At 37.1% G+C, this 22,622-nt stretch overlaps 1 protein-coding gene across 3 annotated transcripts in view; it reads right to left on the minus strand.

Annotated features, from left to right (window-relative positions):
* DMD (dystrophin) overlaps positions 1 to 22,622 on the minus strand; it is a gene marked incomplete at both ends in the record, with an annotated part of 2,093,893 nt that overhangs the window by 1,303,607 nt on the left and 767,664 nt on the right. For all 3 annotated transcript variants that reach the window (XM_079728248.1, XM_079728247.1, XM_079728246.1), the window contains 3 exons: positions 9,510 to 9,659; positions 11,518 to 11,652; positions 19,690 to 19,872. In XM_079728248.1, coding sequence (XP_079584374.1) covers positions 9,510 to 9,659; positions 11,518 to 11,652; positions 19,690 to 19,872 — 468 coding nt within the window. The remainder of the gene's footprint in view (positions 1 to 9,509; positions 9,660 to 11,517; positions 11,653 to 19,689; positions 19,873 to 22,622) is intronic.

Here is a 22,622-nt window from a genome sequence, read left to right on the forward strand (position 1 = left end):
TACTCTCTAGGTCCATCCACAGTGTTGGAAATGGCAGAATTCCATTCTTTTTTAATGTGTAATATTCCATTGTGTGTGTGTGTATATACACACACACACACACACACATACATACATAAATAGATATTTTTTGTATTCATTCTCTGTTGATGGACACTTGGGCTGCTTCCATATCTTGGCTATTGTAAATAATGCTGCTATGAAGACTGGGGTGCATGTATCTCTTCAACTTAATGCTTTTGTTTTTTTCAGATGTATACCCAGGAGTGGAATTGCTGGATCATATGGTAGTTCTATTTTTAGTTTTTTTTAGGAACCTCATACTGTTTTCCATAGCGGCTGCACCAATTTACAAACCCACTTACAGTGTATTAGGGTGCCCTTTTCTTCACATCCTCACCAACATTTGTTATTTGTATACTTTTTGATGACAGCTATTTTGACAGGTGTGAGGTAATATTTCATTGTCATTTTGATTTGCATTTCTCTGATGATTAGCAATGTTGAGCATTTTTTCATGTGCCTCTGGCCATCTGTACATCTTTCCTTCTTGTACCATTTTTGTCAAATTTTAGTAAGAATATTTTCTAGCCATATTTTTCAGCCTGTCTTAATCAGCTTGGGCTTCTATAACAAAATACCATAGATCAGGGGGCTTAAACAGCATACATTTATTTCTCACAGTTCTAGAGGCTGAGAAGTTCAAGACCAAGGTATCTGCTGATTCAGTGTCTGGTGAAGGCCCTCTTTCTAGTTTGCACATGGCCTCCTTCTTGCTGTATCCTCACGTATCTGGAAGAATTATCTCTCTCGTGTCTCTTTATCTCAGGGCATCTCAGATCTTCCTTTTGGAATTTCTCTGCTTTAGAAAGGATCTGCTGAGGTAAAATCTTAATTTCTGTTTCTCTGAAAATGTCTAATTTGCCCTTGCAATTTTGCTAGGTTCAGAACTCTGGGATGGTGGTAACTTTTTCTCAATATCTTGAAAACATTTTTCCAATTTTTTTTCTGATTCTTTTGTTGTAGTTAAAAAGTCTAATGTCAGTCTAAGTTTCATTCCTTCAAAAATGATCTGTCTCTCCTCTCTGGTTGCTAATGTAAATTTATCTTTGTTTTTGGAATTCTGCAGTTCCACTGTGAAATGTCTAAGAGTGGATTTCTGTTTATTTATGCTGCCTGTTATATATTGTGCTTCCTGGCTAAGTAGGTTGGCTCTGGAAGTTATTCCTCAGTATCCTTCACATATTCCCGCCTATCCATTTTCTTTATTCTCGCCTTCAGAGTCTTCCATTAGACATAAGTTAGACATTCATAACCTACTCCCAATATATATTTTGCCTTTGTGTTCATACTGTCTACCTCCTTAGGTTTTGGTACCACATTCCCATATTTCAATTTCCTCATAACTCATTTTTTTCAACTGTTTAATATACATTGAACACAGCCATTATTTTTTCCAGTTTTTAGAGTGATAATTTTAATTTTAGTACTCATATTTTGATCTGTTTTTCAAATCTTCCTCATCAGCTTTTAGCATCTTATTTCTTCATTTGATTCTCACTCTCATTTCTTTCTTTAATATTTCATCTACTTATTTTATATTAATTACCTGGCAATTCTAGTACCTGAAATTGTAGAGGAGGTGATCTAAATTCACTCTGTGTTGTATGTGATTACTTTGCTTCATGATGGCTTGTTTTCTTGTGCTTGTGGGGTTTACTGTGAGCTCAAATTTCACAAAATTTAGTCTGTGAGAATACTAAGGTGATTTTCTTTCTAAGAATTTGGATTCACCTCTCACTAGTGCTAGGGTGCTACCAACCTGGAGCTACTTTAACTTAATCTCTTGTCTTAGGGATACCTTGACTCTTACTGGTAATAAACACTCAAATAAGCGACCCTCACAAGAACAGGCCTACGGTTACACATTTTCAGATGAGGTGATTATAATTATTCTTACTTTTAATTTTATACTTAGAGTGGGAAGAGAGATAGACATATTTTTATATTGGGACATATCACAGACAAAATACCCCCGTCCATCATTGTACTGAAGATATAACCCTTGTTTTACATAGAATCTCTGTTCACCTCCCACCATTTGCTTGAGCCTGAGGCTCAGATTTCTATTGTGTCAAATGGCTTAATTTAACCAAACTCTGGGTTTCTAGTATTAGCTTTTAGCACTAAGGCAAAACAAGGGTCAGTGCTCATAGTTGTATTAGTTCTATGACTTTAGTTTCATCTGCATTTTTTTTTGTCCTGGCCTTTAAAGGTTTACTCACTTCCTTGCAAGAGAGAAAACATTTAAAAGTATATTTGTTGGAAATTTCCCAGCATCTTGGTGTTTTGAAGAGGGCATTTTAGAAAACTGAGTCTGCCTCATCCTTGGGAATGGAAGTCAGCCCCTTCTCAACATATGTGGAGTTAATCAAATCTACCTCATAAAATAATGTGGGGATTAAGTTTAACACTGTTTATAATTGCTTAGCACAAGGACTGACATAAAAATGCACTCAGTAAATTGTAGCTTTTACTATTTATATTATACATTGATATTTTCTAAGAAGTAAACACATTGACAAAATCATAAAGATATTCTTTTATAGATAAATGGCTTTCCAATAATAATTTTGACCTCAAGACTGATATACAGTCACTTGTTTTCCTGGATTACTTTACAGTTTTCCTTCAGTCAATATTTGTCTATTCTTCCCTATCTATGCTAAGGTAGATGTGACACTCAGTGACCAATTCAAAGTTATAATTACTGGAGCAATTAATGAGTCCCTCAAGCTGCCTATCATGAGCGTTACTACTAAAGCAGAATCAACCAATTTAGATTTTGCTTCTTCTCTTTTACTGTCTGCTGTTTAATGTCACGTGAAAAAACTTATAGATGACTTTGAGAAGACCAGAAATGGGGGCATTCACAATACACAAGAAAGATGAAATAATCACTAATCAAGAGAACTGGTAAAGGCTCTGGACTTCTATTTTTTTTTTTTTTTTTTTTGTGGTACGCGGGCCTCTCACTGTTGTGGCCTCTCCCGTTGCGGAGCACAGGCTCCGGATGCGCAGGCTCAGCAGCCATGGCTCACGGGCCCAGCCGCTCCGCGGCATATGGGATCCTCCCAGACCGGGGCACGAACCCGTATCCCCTGCATCGGCAGGCGGACTCTCAACCACTGCGCCACCAGGGAGGCCCTGGACTTCTAAATACATGTGATTTTAATATTTAAAACTCTAAAATGCTTTTTATAAAATTAGTCATCCCTAATATTTTTATTTTTTTTTTATTATTATTATTTTTTTTTGCAGTATGTGGGCCCCTAATATTTTTAAACTCATACTGTAAGCTTTCCTTAGAAATTGGGTAACCAGTTACTTGCAATATTCACTTCTTACCAAGCAGCTTTTATTTTTAATATAAGGAAAAGATCACTGAGACTGAAGGCAGCATGGTCAACCAGTATGTGCCCAGGCTCCAAGAGCAGAGACTTGGGTCTAAGCATACTAGCTTTGTGGCCTTTGATACCCTATCCATTTCTATAAAATAGGAATGTACAATAGAAGTCCTTATAACATAAGGTTGCTGTGAGAACAAATGAGAAAATGTATGTCAGACACTTGGAGCAGTGCCTGGGCCTTTGTAACAATTATACTATTATTGCTATTATTATACATTTTGCTGTATCACTAACAAATCGTCTGTAGCTTGGTTACTCTGTAGTAAGTTGGAAAAATTAGATTATTTGGTACAATTTTTGGAGCTGTTTCCTGGTTTGCTAACCATCTCTCAAATCATTACTGTGAGTAGAAAATGTAGTGCCATACGATTATGAAGAGTGAAAGATGCCTTTTCAAGGAATGGAAATAATTTATCACTTATCTGAATGCAAACTCACACTCTGAAATTAGGAACAGGATCTAGCAAATCTCTTTTAAATATTCATAGGCAATAAAATCTCTGGCTGTTTGATTGATTTAACAGGCAACTGAATGTTACCTTTGTTCTGCATAATTGCCCCTATAGGAAATATCAGTTAGGCAATTAAAAAAAAACCCCACAAACCTTTGAAACAGGCATTTTAATCGAGAAGAAAATGGGCTAAGGCTTATATTCAAGAGAAAGGGCACTTGTTTATCAATGGAAAAACTGTTTTTCTTTAGCCAAAAAAAAATCAAGAAATTTATGGCTTAAAAAAATTCAGAATTTCTGACTATAACAATCCAATATACAACATAGATTTTTTAAAAAAGGAAATCAATTTTAAAACTCTGTTACTGTAATTATTTTATTTCCCCAGACTCTTAGATAATTATCCCAAGGCTGCATCTGCATTGCATCAAAACACCAGTCTTTTCAACTGAATATTCAGTGGGAACATCCAAACGATTGATTTAGCTAACTAAGTACTAGATATTTCTCTATTACCTAGATAGTCTGGAAATGATCAAAGTACTCAGATTATACCCTGAGAACTAGGAAAACCCTGTTACTACTCATCCTTTCAACTCAACATCTTATTTTTAAAGTCACATTGGCATACTAAAGACTAGCAGAACAGAATTTGAGAAGGATATTATCTCTAACATGATGTGGTTTTCATCAAAGCTCTAAAGCACCAAATATGCTTTATTTACATTGCCAAATTACTCTCAGGTTATTATTGGCTAGATATTTTATATAAGCATAGCCAAGGCTGATAGTGGTTTCAAGTTTATTTATTGTTACTATAGCATTCTGTTTAATTGACTACTGAAGTAGAATGAAAAATTCCTTCCAATTTTAAGACCTATGGAATGATAAAAGTCCTTTCGTCAGTCTTCTGAATTTTATTTAAATAATGGAGGTGTGTACATTTCATTGTTTTTCACATTGGAATATATATATATATATGTTTGTCTATTCCTGCCCTGGTAGCACACACGCACGCATGCACAGATACACATACACTGCTTTGAGGGTAGATACTACAGCATACAACCTAGTAAAAATAAAAGCACTTTCCAGGCAGTATTTTACATATTGCTCAGGAGAATCCTATGAAATAGGATCTGTCATCACAGATGAGGAAATAGAAGCTTGAAAATATTTCCCAAGGGTACAGAGCCAATGGGTTGTAGATGGATGTGTTTATTGTCTTTTAACATTCATGTTGGTGATACTGGAATATTTCTCTCTTTGCCAGCTGGCAGGATGCTGAGCTTTGTCAATAAAGGGTGCTGGAGTGACATTGGGGGAGGTAAAGTTTTCTCTGTTCAGTGTGTTTTTACCTCTTGCTCCCATGGCTCTGGGTTAGCCTGTGGGATGCCTGGTTGAGTTCACCTCGTCTGTTCCCCCACCCCCCCAAATAAATTTTAGCAGCACCCTCTACAGGTGTCTTCTGACAAGTTCAGTGGGTGCTCCAGTGGCAAGTCCAACCTGGGTGCCAAATCCATGGGCAGCTTCCTGGAGCCCAAGCTGGTTTCCCTAAATTCGGTGGCCCCTACTGTAGCTAGCTTCCCAGTGAGTCCAACAGGCAATCAATCCCCTCTAGCTTCCCAGAAAATTCAATAGCAGCCCCCACAGGTTACCTCCCCATGAAATTTGTCATCATCCCACTCCAAGATTCCCTTCACACAAGCTTCAGCCCACTGACTACATACTAGCTCTGGTCTGGGTCAACCCAGCGAACTTCTTTGTCATCTCATGCTCTGGAGACATACTCTTTCCAAACAGGTTTGAATCCCAGCCTTGGGTAGAGCCCCTCACTTTCCAAGTCATTTCCTTCCCTCAGTGCTATCCCTTGGTTCTAGGGAATTCTTTGGAGTTCTCTTCTATTTCCTCTTAAAAATTAGTTCCCAGTAATTACTTAATACTTATTTGTATTAAACGTTCCCTGTTGAAGCTACTGTGTAACCTGTTTTCTGTTACCTGTCTGACCCTGATTAATACCAAGGGCTATTCCAACCCAAGATTTTCTGATTCAAATTTCAATGCTTTAAAACTCAGTTTGGATATAGCAAAATAAGTGTTCAATTAAGGTTTGTTGTTGAGTTGAATTATTATCTATTTGGGGGAAATACCAGGTTCCACAACAGAAACCTTTGAAATGTAAAGACATAAGTAGTTTTTTGTGTTGCTAAAGGTTTGCAAGAGCATTACATAAATGAGGTTGATGCCAAGATCAGGATTAGAGAGTGGTCTACTCCTAAGGACAGAATAGACAAACACTGAACATGGTTAATGATTAAAATTTGGGCCTCTTCACAGGTTAGCCAAAATCAGTTTTACAGTGTGCCTTTTGACTTTTTTTTTTTGATTGAACTCTAATTTCTAACCTGACACTAAAATTCAAATACAAATACAAGCACATTCCAATTCTATATCAAAATCCAAATGTAAATGACCTTTGACCTAGTTGCCGCCTCGGAATACCTACTTCTGCCCACATCCAGTAACAGTGCGATAGGGTCAAGGGCTAAAGGACTGTTTAGAATCGCCTATTTCCAGTCCGTAGTCCCTTATATTGATATGGAGAAAGTATGATTAGACTACTAAACAAAGGTAGTGCAGGATTAAGGATTGTTTGGAGTCTCTGCTAATCAGGACTTCTTTCTTTCCAATGTATAAATATGATCAAACTTCTCCCCCATGTAAATAACGAAAGGTTCCCTGCATACCGTCATAGCTACCATCCCCCCTTAGGACCTTTCTTTGCCTTCACAGCCAAGCTCCTCACAAGGATCGTGCACACTTGCCTTCCCCGTCCTTTTCTCTAAAATCTTCTGTATCGCACTGTCACCAGTCTCTCTAAGCCCAGGAAAACTCCATCAAAACTGCTCTAGGAAACGTCACAAGTGACATCCTTTTTGCCCAATTCTGTCTTCATCTTACCGGGTTTCTCCACCCATACTTGACAGTTTTTCATGACTCCTCTTTATAAACTGCTACCTGCTAAGCACCCAGGTTTTAACTTGCATCTCCTCTTACCTCTTATCATTTCTTCTCATCTCCTTTGTAGACACTGTTTCCTCAGCCGGAAACTTGATATGGGGTATAACTCTGAAATTCTGTCTGTGATTCTTTTTCTTTTGGCTTATTTGGGATGATCTCAGGAACTCTGCAGTTTTAATTAGCACATAGCCTGACAAATTCCCCATCTGTGTAACTAGTCCGAATCACTCTCTTTAACTTTAGGGCTGTGTAACTCTCTCTTACTGGATTAGGGAATATCCCCACCTGGGCACTCCGTAAGTACTGTAGCAGATCCTGTTGCTGCCCAGCCACATAACCCCTTAGCCTCGGAACCTCTAAGTTCACTTGAAGCTTTGGTGGCCAGTATGTGCATGCAATGCTAGATTCCCACCTTAAGCTCCCACATTTCTCTATTTTACTGCTCTAGGCAGTCCAGGAAGTACTGGGATTTTATGCACCCAAGGGCAATCCTCAAACACAAAGGGAGGAAAATTGGTGGACAAATGTTCCAGCTTCCATTAGCCCAGCGGGACAATTCTAAGTGAGCTCTATGACACTGGTGTTCTACCTGATTTCTTTAAAGCTCCCAGTGGGACTGAGCTCAGTAACTCCCAATGGAAACTCACTCATAAAAGCATCCTTTATCAGACTTCCAACCTTTCATTCTTCATTCTCCCCATGCCCTCACTTGTCCTTCCTGGTATCATCTCCAAAATAAATTACCAGCGCCTAAGGTCTTCACTCAGGTTGCTTTTGATTAATATCAAACTTAAGCAGATATGTCTGACTCAATGGGGGTAAAAAATGACATGTGATCTTTCACCTCCAAACTTGTTTTTTCTTACTTTCTCAAAGTTGTTTCTGAAAAATATCTGATACTCAATCACCTGAGTCAGAAACCCAGATACTCTTCTGAATTTTGCATTTGCTCTGTATCTATCACCAATGGCCTTACCTTCAACTGAGCTAAAAGTATCGCTTCTTACTTGGTCTCACTGCCTGCAGTCTCCCTGTCTCTTAGACCCCTCACCCCACTCTCCAGTCTCCACAGAGGTAACGTAATCTGATGGTGGCACCTCTCTTCTCCTTCCCCCTTATAAGTTAAACCCTTCAGTGGTTCCCTAAGTGCATGGCTATAGAGCAGGCTTTTTGTGAAGCACAGATCTCCCTTAGCAATCTCACTCATGCTTATTTGTTCAGGCTCACCTTCAGCCAGACCCCCATTTGCATTCTGTGTTTTAGCAAAACCAAATACTTCCAATTTTCTGTAACTGCTGGTGGCTACCTGCCTGGAATCACCCTCTTACTCTTGCCCATTTGGCTGTCTCCTACTCTAATTTAAAAATGTAGTTTACAACAAATCTTCTCTAGGAAAGCTACCCCAAATACCTTCCATTGCTGACCCACACAAGCCTGTGTCTTTTTCTATGTTCTCTAATCCTCTATCGTAACTTTTTTTTTTTCTTTTTTTGTGGTACGTGGGCCTCTCACTGCTGTGGCCTCTCCCATTGCAGAGCACAGGCTCCGGATGCACAGGCCCAGCGGCCATGGCTCACAGGCCCAGCCGCTCCACAGCATGTGGGATCTTCCCGGACCGGGGCACGAACCCGTGTGCCCTGCATCGGCAGGCGAACTCTCAACCACTGCGCCACCAGGGAAGCCCCTATCGTAACTTTTAACCCAACATTTTGCATCTTATAAGGATATTATTTGTTTTTATGTCCTGGAACACACTAAGAAATGAATAATTTTTTGCTTAACTAATCAATGACTATAAGTAGTGAAGTACAGATACTTTTTCTGACTTATTACCAAACCTTCAGTGTCTCACATGTTATAGATGCACTTAGCAATCAGATACGAAAGTAAACCTCATTATGAATTTTTTTTTCCTTCTTGACAAATAATCCATGCTTGATTTAGGAGAATGCATGCAAAATATTGTTTGATTCAGAAAAATATGTTATTTTTTTCAATTTTGATTTGAAAAATTCACACCATATGTATTAATTTTTAAATATGAAAACCCCTCTGTTATATATAAATACAAACTCATATTATTTGGGAACAATAAACAATATCCAATATCTTGGGTACTAATAAAATCACATGTATTATTAACAGATTATATATGACCATAACAAACATGTGTGTACATGTTTGAAGAGAGAGAGAGAAAGAGAGAGAGGTGACGATACCTACACATATTAGTTAATCTTGCATATGGAAAAGAACTGTGGTCAGATAAGATCCAATTTTGAACACCAGATTAACTATTTACTCATTTGAAGATTTGAGCGAGTTACTGCACTTGGTCTGTATCAGGTTTCCTATTAAAACCCATACTTTATAAAGTTTTTGTAAGATAAAATGATATGATACACATATAAATATTTCATCCATGTCTAGAACTTGAAAGTTTCTACAACCTGGAAGCTGAGCTAATATTTAAATTATTCCTCATTTTGACTGAGAGGCATAAAGGTATTTGCTAGTCTTTATGCAAATTAGTTTAAAGAGATTTTTTTCACTCTTCTCGTCATACCTCTTCATGTAGTTCTCTCCAACGAGAATTAAATGTCTCGAGTTCCTCATTGATCAGTTCATCCATGACTCCACCATCTGTTAGGGTCTGTGCCAATATGCGAATCTGATTTGGGTTATCCTCTGAATGTTGCATCAAATTTTCAAGTGACTGAAATACATTTGCAATAATTACTATTTCACTTCTTTTTCTAAATCCATTGAACTAACCCAAAATGCTCAGTATCTTCTGATTTACATATAATTTAGTTATAAGCAACTTAAAGCAATATTTAATTGGGATAACAAAACATGAAAGATCATTGTTATTTCAAAACTATGATGTTGCTCCATGTCAATCTTCATGGGCTTGTGGCAGAACTATGGAATGGGGTACATAAAAAATGATTCACGGCCACCTTCTTCTCTGAGGCTCTCTACTATAAAACCTGGAAGGTAAGATGCTCAATTTCCCAACTTCTCTTATAGCTAATGATGGCCAAGTGACATGATTCTGACAATGTACATAGGTAGAAATTCAAGAGCAGAGTTTCCCTTCTCACATTAAAAAAAAAAGTCACAGTACTTTAGAAGCAATCCCTCTGGCCTTCACCCTTTTTCACACATACACGGCTTAGAGGTAAAGTAGCCATATTTGGACTGCGAGACAATAAAAACAAGGATGAGGTCCTTCAATCTGTTCATTTAATAGGGTAAGTGCATGATCACATCCTTTGTTCTGGACATGACCCTTTTACTCGTGCAGTATAACTTTGCAGGTTTGTTTCATCTTTTTTGGAAGATGCTTCACACTGTTAGTTCACAATGACTGTTTGGTCACTGAACATCTCTGAATAGGACAGGGACATAATTATAGTCTATTTGAGGCCTCTCTCATTGTTCTTTGATACCTCTTCAAGTTTTACAATTCTCTTGCAAAAGTAAGGAAGTTGGATATAATCATGCCCAGGTTTCTGCTGCAATGTCCTAGGATTCCAATTCTATTCAGTCAAAAACATTTCACATTTTGTTCACATTTTGATTAATTTATGTACCTTATTTTAGCAGATTTACAAAGGGGCTGCACTACAAGTGGCTCTACACACAATACATAGGCTAAAACTACATATTCATTACATATAAAGGATTAGCCAAAAGTACAATAAAATGTATAGGACATAAATGATTGTCAGAAATTCACATAAGTCAAAGCTTATACATGCAAACTCCTTTAAATTTTACTTTTTAAAGATCTCCAGAATAAAACTTGAAAATGTACTAAAATTCTCTATGTACTAAAATGTATGAACATTTTTTTTTTTTTTTTTTTTTGTGGTACGCGGGCCTCTCACTGTCGTGGCCTCTCCCGTTGCGGAGCACAGGCTCCGGACGCGCAGGCTCAGCGGCCATGGCTCACGGGCCCAGCCGCTCCGCGGCATATGGGATCCTCCCAGACCGGGGCACGAACCCGTATCCCCTGCATCGGCAGGCGGACTCTCAACCACTGCGCCACCAGGGAGGCCCCTAAAATGTATGAACATTTTAAAGATACATTTCCAACATCAAAGCATGCTTATTTAATACCTTGAAATATTCCGTAAGGTATAAATTTATGATTTAAAATAATTAAAAAATATGCTCCAACTCAGTGAAGGTAGCTTTTAAACTGGAAATAATGTTTTACATTACCATCGTGTTTATCTCTACTCCAATGGAGCAAAACTGTGCATTCAGACTGTCTTTGCAGGTCTGTAGTAGATTTAAGCAGGTAAAGAAAAATGTCAACATAGAACATAGTGATATAGCGAAAGGCATATGTCCTCTCTAAGAGGTTATTTAAATTCTCTTTAAAACCTTAACACTGGAAGGTTCAGAGAGGAATCAAAGGTTTCATCCCAATTGCTGGTGCTGGGGAAGGCATAGCAACTATACTCTCTGCCTGGTTTTCTTTGAATTTATTTTCTATTTGATTCTTGACATCTTTCAATAATGCATATAAATTATCACAATTATATTAATTCACAACTTACATCTAGCACCTCAGAGATTTCCTCAGCTCCACCAGGAATATTTTCAGTGGCCTTAAGTTTAAATTCTACTTCATTTAGCCACTTGTTTGCCTTCTCCAAGTATGACAATAACTCATGCCAACATGCCCAAACTTCCTGTGAAAGAAATGTATATCACAGATGAAATATTTTGATAGAACAGTGAGTGTGCGATTTTGCCATTTCCATTTTTAAAACTTCTAAAAATAAAACATATTTTTTACCTTTTCTTTGTAGCTCATTGAAAATGCAACTAGTCATTTTGAGCATCTAATATATCTATAATTACAAATCATTAAGGAAACATTTTATTACATGAATAAATTCAAGACTCAGTGATTTACTTTTTTAAATAAAAAATAATTCATCAACATTACAGTCTGGGAAATAGAAAAAATAAAAGCATATATAAAACTGCACGTATAAACCTAACATCCCAACACATCAACTATTACCACTTTCTGTGACCTCCTCTAAATTTTATCATATATAAATAACTAGATAGTTAAAAGTAAAGTATGGATTTAACTATAGCTCTCTTTTTAATAAACATTATATCCTATATATTTTTTCTATATTATTAGGAAGATATATTTTTTAATAAAAATCTAAGGTTTCATTTAAGTAGCTATAGTTTGGTTTCCTTAGTTTTGTTTGCTATTATATCTTTCTTGTGACCATCATCATGAATATGAATTTTTCCATATTTTAAATTATTTCCTTGTGGTATATTATTAGAAATATGAATATGAACTATTTTGAGGATATGATTATGTTTCAATGGCTTTTGATATACACTGAGAAAACTAATTAATATTCAAAAGTACTCACATATGAAAAAGCAAAATTTAAGACTGCTACCAGAAGAATATAGAAGAGACTTTTTTTGACCTTGGGATGGGGAAGAATATCTAAAAGAAGACATTTTGTAAAAACTGACCATAAGAAAGAGATAAATAAATTTAATTACATTAGAATTAAAACCTACTCATCAAAGAACACAAGAAAGAAATTGAAAAACAGCCTCAAACTTGAAGAAAACAACTGCAAAACTGGAAATAGATGAATATGAAAGGAACACTGAATCAGTTAAAAGATGAACAAATAACCAAATAAAAAAATGAAACAAAATCCTGAACCAGTATTTGAAAGAAAATGATACATGTGATAAACATTCACAAATATGTTCAGACTCATAAGTAACCAGGAGAATGTATGTCAGGATTACAGTGAGATATTTAACACGTTGACTGACACAAATGAGAAGTTTGACAATTCCAAGTGTGAGAGAAGATACGCATTAACACAAATTTGTATTTATTGCTGGTGGGTGTGTATACTAGAATGATCATTTTGGAAAACAATGTCATTCCCAGTAAGGTGAATATTCACATACCTAACAACCCAGCAACTCCACTTTTCCATAAACATCCTCAGAGAAACTGGTTTGGATGGACAACAAAGAGAGTTACAAGAATGTTCATTTCAGTACTTTTTGTAATAACCAAATAAAAAAAAGAAGGAAATGAACCTTAATGTGCAGTGGCAAGAAAATGTACAAATACACTGTATCATATTTACACAGAGAACACAGAAGCAAAAATGAAAACTTCACCAAAGAGAACCATATGGATGAGGCCCAGACACAAAAATGTTGAGCAAAAAGAGCTAGCCCCAGAAAACGATATATTATAGGTTACCACTTTCTACAACCCTCAAAACAAGCAAAGTTGAGCAGTATATTATTTAGGCATCCACATGTGTATGATAATTTTTTTAAGCAGAAAAATAATAAAGACAATTTTCTGAATTAGGGTTATGTCTGCTGGGAAAAAGTAGGAAGATACATTAGAGGATAAGAATATTAAAAGAGTCATTTTCCATTAGCTTGGAGATTGGAAATATTGGGCAAATTTATAGATATAGCAGTGCAATCACTACCACCTGCAAACCCTCCCCCACAACCAAAAATGAAGCATAGGAAGTAAGTTTTATTTTAGGAGAAATTAAAAATTCTATCAGATTCCCCATATTTTCACCTTTGCTCATAGCCCTTGCAAATGATGGAGAACATTCTCTCTCTAACTGATGAAAAGTATCAGTCTAACCTGCCTTGCCAGCTTACCAATTCTTGCTTAGTATTTTATGTACAGTTTATTACAGAAAGTGAAATTAAGTATTTTGCTTTAAAAAGTGATAGAAATCTTAAATCTGGGTCATTTCCAGCTCCTGCTGGACTACAGGCTGTCTTCCTTCTGGGCAAAGATCCCAGTGGGAAAATATAAATATCCCATCTAATACCTGAGGGTACTTTAGAGCTTTGAAGATAAGGAGATGCGATTGGTAACGTGTCTTATTAACTTTAGTGCAGATTGAGATAATGAACTACCTTGCTGATTTAACCATCAGGATGGATGGCCTCTTGTGTCCTCAATGCATCTGAAGGACACAGCTGGAAAGGCTGAATGTACTGGCTTTACAGGTCACTTCTGCAAAATAAAACATAGTCTTGCAGCCTGAATTGGAGCTAAAAGCCACTTAGAATAACTGTTAAGTTTAACAGTTTGGAACTTAAAATTACCTTGAAATCACCAAATTCAAAGTGGCTTTGAAGAAAGTACAAATGAAAAAGGAAACTTCCATTCAAAATGGAGCTGATGTGGTAAACCCTCCCCCCAACCTGATCCAGTCATATTAAAATGCTAGATAAAATATTTTTTTAAAAAACCTTTTAAATTCACAGCTGATTTATGAAACAAGTATGAAAAATCCTCAGGTGGCAGAAATAAAAGGGGAAGTTAAGTGCACTAAAGGTTGGGAAACCAAGCTTAACAAAATACTGGCATATCAGAACATAAAAGCTGGGGTATTCAAAACTAATTTGGGATGGGAAAAGAGGCATTGGTCTCATGCATTCCAGGGAGATGGAAAAGCATAAAGCTGGGTGTCACCTCTCCTGGAAACAAGAACTATAAAATCCCCATCCACTGGAGTATAAGAAATTAGCAAGAAAGCTGAGGATCCTTTGGATTTTGGTTGGAAAATAAGGATCCACCTGTAAGGAAGTGAAACCTAAGTTTATATCACACATGAGGATAGAACATAACATCTCTCAGACTCTGGTAGGGACAAATAGAAAAGACTCATAAGGACCCTCCAATAGCCTAGCACAGAAGGGATTTCCAGTAAAATATAATTCCTACTACAGATGAGCTTACAAACAAAAAAATTACAAGCATGTGACAAAATTCACTACCATTAGAGGGAGTCAACAGTTGTAACAAATGGTAGAATCCATACATTGTGATCAGAGATAACAGAACAAATTTTTTTAAATTTTATAATAAATAAGTTGAGCCTGGTGATAAAAGTTGCCAGTAGGATCTACTTTTCTTGAGACTGACAACCAGAATTCATACTTAAGAAATAGAAGGGCTAAGTTCCCTATATTCCATGTTGCTAAAACTTCTGCTAGATGTTCCTACAAGCCCTCATCTAAAGAGAGACAGCTAATGGGGAGGGCACTGGGGGAACATAAAGAGAAGGAGAATTTGAAAAGTTAGGCAATCCCTTTTTCTTACCTTTTTATGAGGGTGTTTAGGCGAAACTCATCTGGTCCCTTGGTCCCTTTTCTTTACAGGATCTAAAGGAGCAATGCTCTTCAAGTGGGTGGGTATATTCAAAAAGGAATGGTTGACATGCACTCCCTACTGAGATGCTGGTATGGCCAAAGAGGAATCAAGGACAACTATTTCAAGTTTCTCATTCCTAAGAGTTACATAATATGGGATCTGCCAGTGCCCACAGGCTGATTTGAGATATAGTGGGTAAGACAAAAAGGTTTAATTTTCAACGTGGTATAAGGCTATTGGCAAGAGTCAGCCTGAAATTCTTGTTGAATACTCCAAGGTTATCATGTATGCTTAGGAAATCTTTTCTAGGGTTCAAAGTCCATGTGAACAAGGCCAACTGGGCTCTCCATCAGACCACAAAAAACTTATAGAGAACAAGCCAGATCAGTAGTGATAACCTATAGAGTCTGGCGATAACAGACTCATCATCACAGATATGTGTGGGTATTAACAAAAAAGTTAATAGCAACTGCAGCCAGCCAAAGAAAGAACATCTTATGAAGAGTATTTTTCCTTTCTTATCCTCCCATATACTAAAATTAGAAGATTACTATCCAGAAATTGAGAGGACTGTAAGATCATTTTTTCTCACTCCCACATCTGTATAAATTACTGAACCCACAAGATTAAGTTGGTGGAAACTTTAATAAAGTATGAGATCAAAATTTATATGAGACTTTTAGGGCTTCCCTGGTGGCAGAGTGGTTAAGAATCCGCCTGCCAATGCAGGAGAGACGGGTTCAAGCCCTGGTCCAGGAATATCCCACATGCCGCGGAGTAATGAAGCCCGTGCACCACAACTACTGGGCCTGCACTCTAGAGCCTGCGAGCCACAACTACTGAGCCTGCATGCCTAGAGCCCATGCTCTGCAACAAGAGAAGCCACCGCAATGAGAAACCCATGCACTTCAACGAAGAATAGCCCCCACTCGCTGCAACTAAAGAAAGCCCAAGCGCAGCAACAAAGACCAAACGCAGCCAAAAAGAGAAAAACAAATACCGTATGCAGCCAAAGATAAAATTAAAAAAAAATTATATGAGACTTTTAATAACTAAAAGTAAATGAAAACTTAGAGGATCAGACTGAAATACTGATTAAAAAGCCAACTATAGGTGGAAAATGGAGTTGAACCTGGTTGGTTTTCATTACTGGAAAACCAAAACTGTTTCATGCTTATTACTCATTAAGTTGAGATTTCTCAACCAACTATATTACATAAGTTTAAACTGTTTAAAGGAAAAAACAGAATTACACAAAAGCAGAAGATTATGCAAAAGAGACAGATTTGCAAAACAACTAAGTAAAACATTGAGAAATGGAAAATACAGCCTTTGAAAAAATACAAACACACACACATATAGATAGATGTGAATGCAGAGATGAATGTATTTATACATCAATGAATAAATTATGCACTAGGCAGGTGAAGAGAAAACTTGAGCACTGGAAGACAGATTTTAGGAAATTACCCAGAATCCAAAAGATAGAGATAGAAATATAGAAAATATTAAAGAGAAGCCAAGAATCTGAAAACAGGATGGGGAGATTCTTCATAGATCTAATAAAGGTTCCCCTAGGAAGGAATGAAGAGATTAGGAGAAAGAAAACCTCCAGAAAAGTTTTTTGGAGACCACCAAAGAAAGAAAGAATCTTTCTGTTCTTATTAATACACCAGGTGACAAAGTACAAATGAAAGCAAAATACACATAGATAAACAGACTGAAACTGCAAAGCATCAAAGACAAAGAGAAAATGGAAATGTATCTGAGGAAGTTATAAAGAAACGATAATTTGGCAGCAGACTTCTTGACAGCAAGAAATTTCAGAAGAAAATAGAATAACATTTTTCAGTGTTGTAAAAAAATAACTCCCCTACCATAATTATATGCTCAGCTAGGCCATTCCTCAACGCTGAGAGCGGAAAAAAAAAAAAGGCATTTTCAGTCATACAAAGTCTGAGAGCACTTGCTATTCACACTCAATGAAAGAGCAGAAGCAAAAGAAGGGTACGGAAAAGCAAAAATAATCACAGAAGTTGGTAAAATAGTGATGGCAAATCTAAATAAATATTAATAATAATAATTTCAACAACACAGTGGCAATAGCACTGACTAATTTGGGGGATAAGAAAGAGGGTGCAACAACAATATGGAAGATGGGAAATAAATTCAGAGTTAAATGATTCTAGTGGTTCTGCTATATCATTGTTAGGTGTGTAGGAATATTTATTATTGGTGGACTTTGTGGATTAAGGTATGCAAGATAATATTGTAATTAAGGGTTCCATTAAAATAAATAGCATATATATTCCAAACCAGTGGAGAAGGAATAAAGAGAGACTAAATAACTTGATAACTTTAACACAAAGAGGAAAGTTTAGAAGTGTCATTACAGATGAAAAATGGAAGGATAATTCATAAAAAATCTTGAAAATGTTGTTATTAATATGAAAATTAATTAATTTTGGAAAACATACCCCAAAATAGATTTCTGGAGGAGTAGCATATTTCTTTTAACATCTTTACTGGAGTATAATTGCTTTACAGTGTTGTGTTAGTTTCTGCTGTATAACAAAGTGAATCAGCTATATGTATACATATATCCCTCTGGCATCTCCCTTCCACCCTCCCAATCCCATCCCTCTAGGTGGTCACAATGCATCGGGCTGATCTCCCGGTGCTACGCAGCTGCTTCCCACTATCTATTTTACATTTGGTAGTGTATATATGTCCATGCCACTCTCTCACTTCGTCACAGCTTACCCTTCCCCCTCCCCGTGTCCTCAAGTCCATTCTCTACGTCTGTGCCTTTATTCCTATCCTTCCCCTAGGTTCTTCAGAACCATTTTTTTTTTTTAGATTCCATATATATGTGTTAGCACACGGTATTTGTTTTTCTCTTTCTGACTTACTTCACTCTGCATGACAGACTCTAGGGCCATCCACCTCACTACAAATAACTCAATTTCCTTTCTTTTATGCCTGAGTAATATTCCATTGTATATATGTACCACATCTTCTTTATCCATTCATCTGTTGATGGACCCTTAGGTTGCTTCCACGTCCTGGCTATTGTAAATAGAGCTGCAATGAACATTGTGCTACATGAACAAACAACCCAATCCAAAAATGGGCAGAAGACCTAAATAGACATTTCTCCAGAGTAGCATATTTTTAAGTGAACAACATGAATAATAGAAAGCAAAGAATAATGATGATGTAAAGAAATTAGGAACCTAAGAAAACAATATTTAAATGTTTCATTTGACTATGATCAGAAAGCACTTCCTTAGATATAAAAAGTCCTTATATAACATGATTTTGAATCAGTTGTGACTTCCTTGAAACTTTCAGTGTCATCTCTTCCCATTCTTTGTTTTATTTTCTGTAGTACTGACATAGCACCGATCGAAGAGATTTTCCTTTATATTCTCAGAAACTATAATAGTTCCTTGGATACAGAAGGCACTAGGCAAGTGTGTGAGGAATGGATTGGATAAAAAATGAACAGGGACTGATAAATAAAGAAGGAACTGGAACTGATAATGGAGAAACTTGGAGTTGTAATATTGGAAATCTTGGGTACAGGGTGAAGGATACAGTTTTAATATTTTTTAAAGGTCTACTCTATTGGTCTGAGTTGCATCTGCCTCTAAACATAAAACACTCAATATAAAAAGCTCCCTAAACAATCATGCTCTTCAACAATAATGGGACACCTGAATTCTTTATCAACTATATTCACAAAGATGACTCAGTTTATGAGGAGAAGTTGGCTGAATTTAAAGCCCAATTGGTGTGCAGTATCTGGCGGCTTCAGCATTTGGTAGTAGGTAAAGTTTTGGCATCCTTGACATGATACGAACTGCTAATACACAGTATTTTCACATGAAGAATCACAGTTTGCTTTTGATACAATTACATGGTAATCACTTGGGGTATCTGAATTCCCTATCAAGTATATTCAGAGTATCATAACCTAAGGAGTAAAGCATATGGAAAAGATAAGGCAGGACTTATGATAATAAATTAATATAATGTAAAATGTCCAAAAAAAAGCTAGTTAGACAATATGTCTTGTAAAGAACTCTATAGGGCACCGCAACTGTTAAAGAGAATTGTAATAAGATATACTTTCTCCCCAGAATACCCTCCTGCTAAGATAATTATATGACGTTATGGACATTCAAATATATGAAAAAAGAGAGACCAGTTTCTATAAATCTTGAGAAAACGTATTCATGGGATTTTGTGACCTAATAATAATAATAACAACAACAACAGACTGGGAATGGCTCACATTTACTGAGTGCTAGGCTAAGTACTTTATATAGAATAGCTTATTTAATTTTCTCACTCCAAGTTAAGCAAATGGCCCACAGTTGCAAACTTGTAAGTGCCTGAGTGAAGAATTTGAGCCTAAGTAGTATTAAACCAGAGTTTGTGTTCTTAATCACTATGCTTCACATACAACCATAAGCTGACATATAGTAATTGATAAAGATCAAGAAAAGCAACTGACTTCCAAAGTCTTGCATTTCCCATTCAGCCTGGTGCAGAGCCACTGGTAGTTGGTGGTGAGAGTGTCAAGTTCCTTTTTTAAGGCCTCTTGTGCTGCAGGTGGAGCTTGAGCTATGACACTGTTTACAGACTCAGTGAGGAGTTTCACTTTTGCTTCTTTTTGCTGGGCCTCTTCTTTAGCTCTCTGAAAAATAAACAATGCTCTCTTAATAACAAGGCAATGACCTTACTTTCAAGATGCATTCCTATATATCATATTCTTTATTCCTTGCAACATCTCTGTTAGAATGAGATTAATAAAAATAAATCCAATACTGACTGCAATCACTTCCATAAATTTGAGTTTAGTGACAGGACTTCCCTGGTGGCGCAGTGGTTAAGAATCCGCCTGCCAATGCAGGGGACACAGGTTCGAGCCCTGGTCTGGGAAGATCCCACATGTCGTGGAGCAACTAAGCCAGTGTGCCAAAACTACTGAGCCTGCGCGCCACAACTACTGAGCCTGTGCACCACAACTACTGAAGCCCGGGCGCCTAGAGCCCGTGCTCTGCAACAAAAGAAGCCACTGCAATGAGGAGCCTGCGAACCACAACAAAGAGTAGCCCCCACTACCCACCTCTCGCTGCAACTAGAGAAAGCCCGCACGCAGCAATGAAGACCCAACACAGCCAAAAATAAATAAATAAATAAAATTTTTAAAAAATTTGAGTTCAGTGACAATTGGAAACTTGCAGGAAAAAATTTATAATCAGAATGTAACAGACTTTTAAACAGAAAAGTTTGAAAAGTAGTCTGTATGTGGATGTGTATTTGTGGAGAATACACAAACACACACACACACATATATATATATACACACACATACGTGAAATAAGCAAGAAACAAATATTTCAATGCTAACTAGGTTCAAAAATATCTCATAGTCTAGAATTGAAATCACTTATAAATTACTCAGATGGATGAATAATATTGAAATCAGTACAAATATCATTATTTAAATCAAAGAATAATTAACACAGAAATAAGTCTTCTTAATGTTATATTTGGAACATATTTTGATAAAAGAAAGCTGTGTTCAGTAACTGAAAACGCGTAAGAGAAAGAGAAGAGAAGTTCCTGACATGAGGGGGCTGGCCTAGTACAGCTATGCCTTGGTATTCTTGTGTTGAAGATAAACTGTTTCACAAAACATCAATATCAGACATGCTACTTTGTTACCACTGCAGATCATGACAGAAATTCCACTCCATAATCATGTAAGCATATAGACAAAAACATAAACAATGTCCAAATCAAAAAATATCAGACACTTCCCCATCCTGTTAATGGGTCACTGCTGCTTCTTTATCAATTATTACGTATCTTCAGCCTCTCTCTAGTCTTCTCTCCTTCCAGGAAAAATGTATTAAGATACCCAATCACAGAGTTACTCCTACTCGGTGACAACATGAAATCCAGAGCAAAGCCCTTAAACTCTCCCTTAAATCATCTAACACAAACCCAAATCCTATAACAGGTTTGAATACTCTCTTACTCGTATAACCCATGGTTGCCCATGGTGTGTATTCTCCCTCATTACCAAAAGTAATAAACTCAACTTGTTCAACTACAGGAGTGTTGCTATTCATCTGTGGGTTACTATGAAGGCCGACCTTGTGACGAGCTTTCCAGCATAAGTAGTTTATGCACGATGTGAAGGAAACAGTGGTAGGGAGATGGGGAATGGAAAGAGAATGGAGATTAGAAGGGTATACTTATTAACCCAGCAATTGCTGTTGGTGACTGGAGTTTAATCCTGCCAGGAAGCTCTGGGAAACATAGGTCTCAGGTTTATCCCACTCAGGGGTGAGGGCACTGGGGTATTTATACACCATCTCCCATCATTGGTTGAACCCTGTTGGGGGAATGTTAATTTCCTAGTATGTGAAGCCATACTCAGGTGGAAAAAGTGGGATTTGGTGGCCTCAGAAAGCTGTCAGATAAAGAAATGCAGATTCTGGCAGGTGGAAGTTGTGCCTATATGCAGTATAGTAGTGAGAGTAAGGGGATATGGGCAGTAAATGGGCAAAGTCAGCTATAGAATGCCTTTCTAATTTTCAACACAATCACTCTATGCCTTTAGATTTAGTCCCATAATGCCTTAAAAAGTATAAAATACAATGGCAAATGCAAGTTGTTTTGACTATTAAATGATTGCCTTCACTGATTTTAATTGATTGAAATTTTATTTCAAAATTCTAAATAAATCTGTCTTTTGGCACACTGAGCATGGGATTTGTTTCTATGCAAACCATATTTTGGCCATTGTAACTTTAGCATTAAAAACAACTTTGACAAACATTAATCACTTAGTATGTGCTACTGTGTGCTATGACAGACATGTCGTATGTACTACCTCATTGGATCTTTAACGAAACCTTGTGAAATGAGTTTTGTTTTCTCTATATTACACATCCGAGAACCGAGGTTCAGAGAGTTTAAGTAAATCATCCTGGGAGTTACATCTTTTCTTTCACATAGCTTCTGTTAAGCCCATCTCAAATCCTCTGTGAGATGAAGAAGGAACATGATGTAGTGGATCCAGTGAATGAAATTGCATTTTATGCAAATTACAAACAACCCATGAAATGATCAAAAATTCAGAATAAGAAACATTTCCCCCGATGTTCAGGCATTCATAAATTCTTTTTTAAAATCAGGCTTAGGGGGCTTCCCTGGTGGCACAGTGGTTGAGAATCCGCCTGCCGATGCAGGGGACGCGGGTTCGTGCCCCGGTCCGGGAGGATCCTGCGTGCCACGGAGCGGCTGGGCCCGTGGGCCATGGCCGCTGAGCCTGCGCGTCTGGAGCCTGCGCTCCGTGACGGGAAAGGCCACAGCAGTGAGAGGCCCGCATACCGCAAAAAAAAAAAAAAAAAAAAAAATCAGGCTTAGAAA

Source organism: Hyperoodon ampullatus, assembly GCF_949752795.1.
Source record: "Hyperoodon ampullatus genome assembly, chromosome: X".
Taxonomy (NCBI): domain Eukaryota; kingdom Metazoa; phylum Chordata; class Mammalia; order Artiodactyla; family Ziphiidae; genus Hyperoodon; species Hyperoodon ampullatus.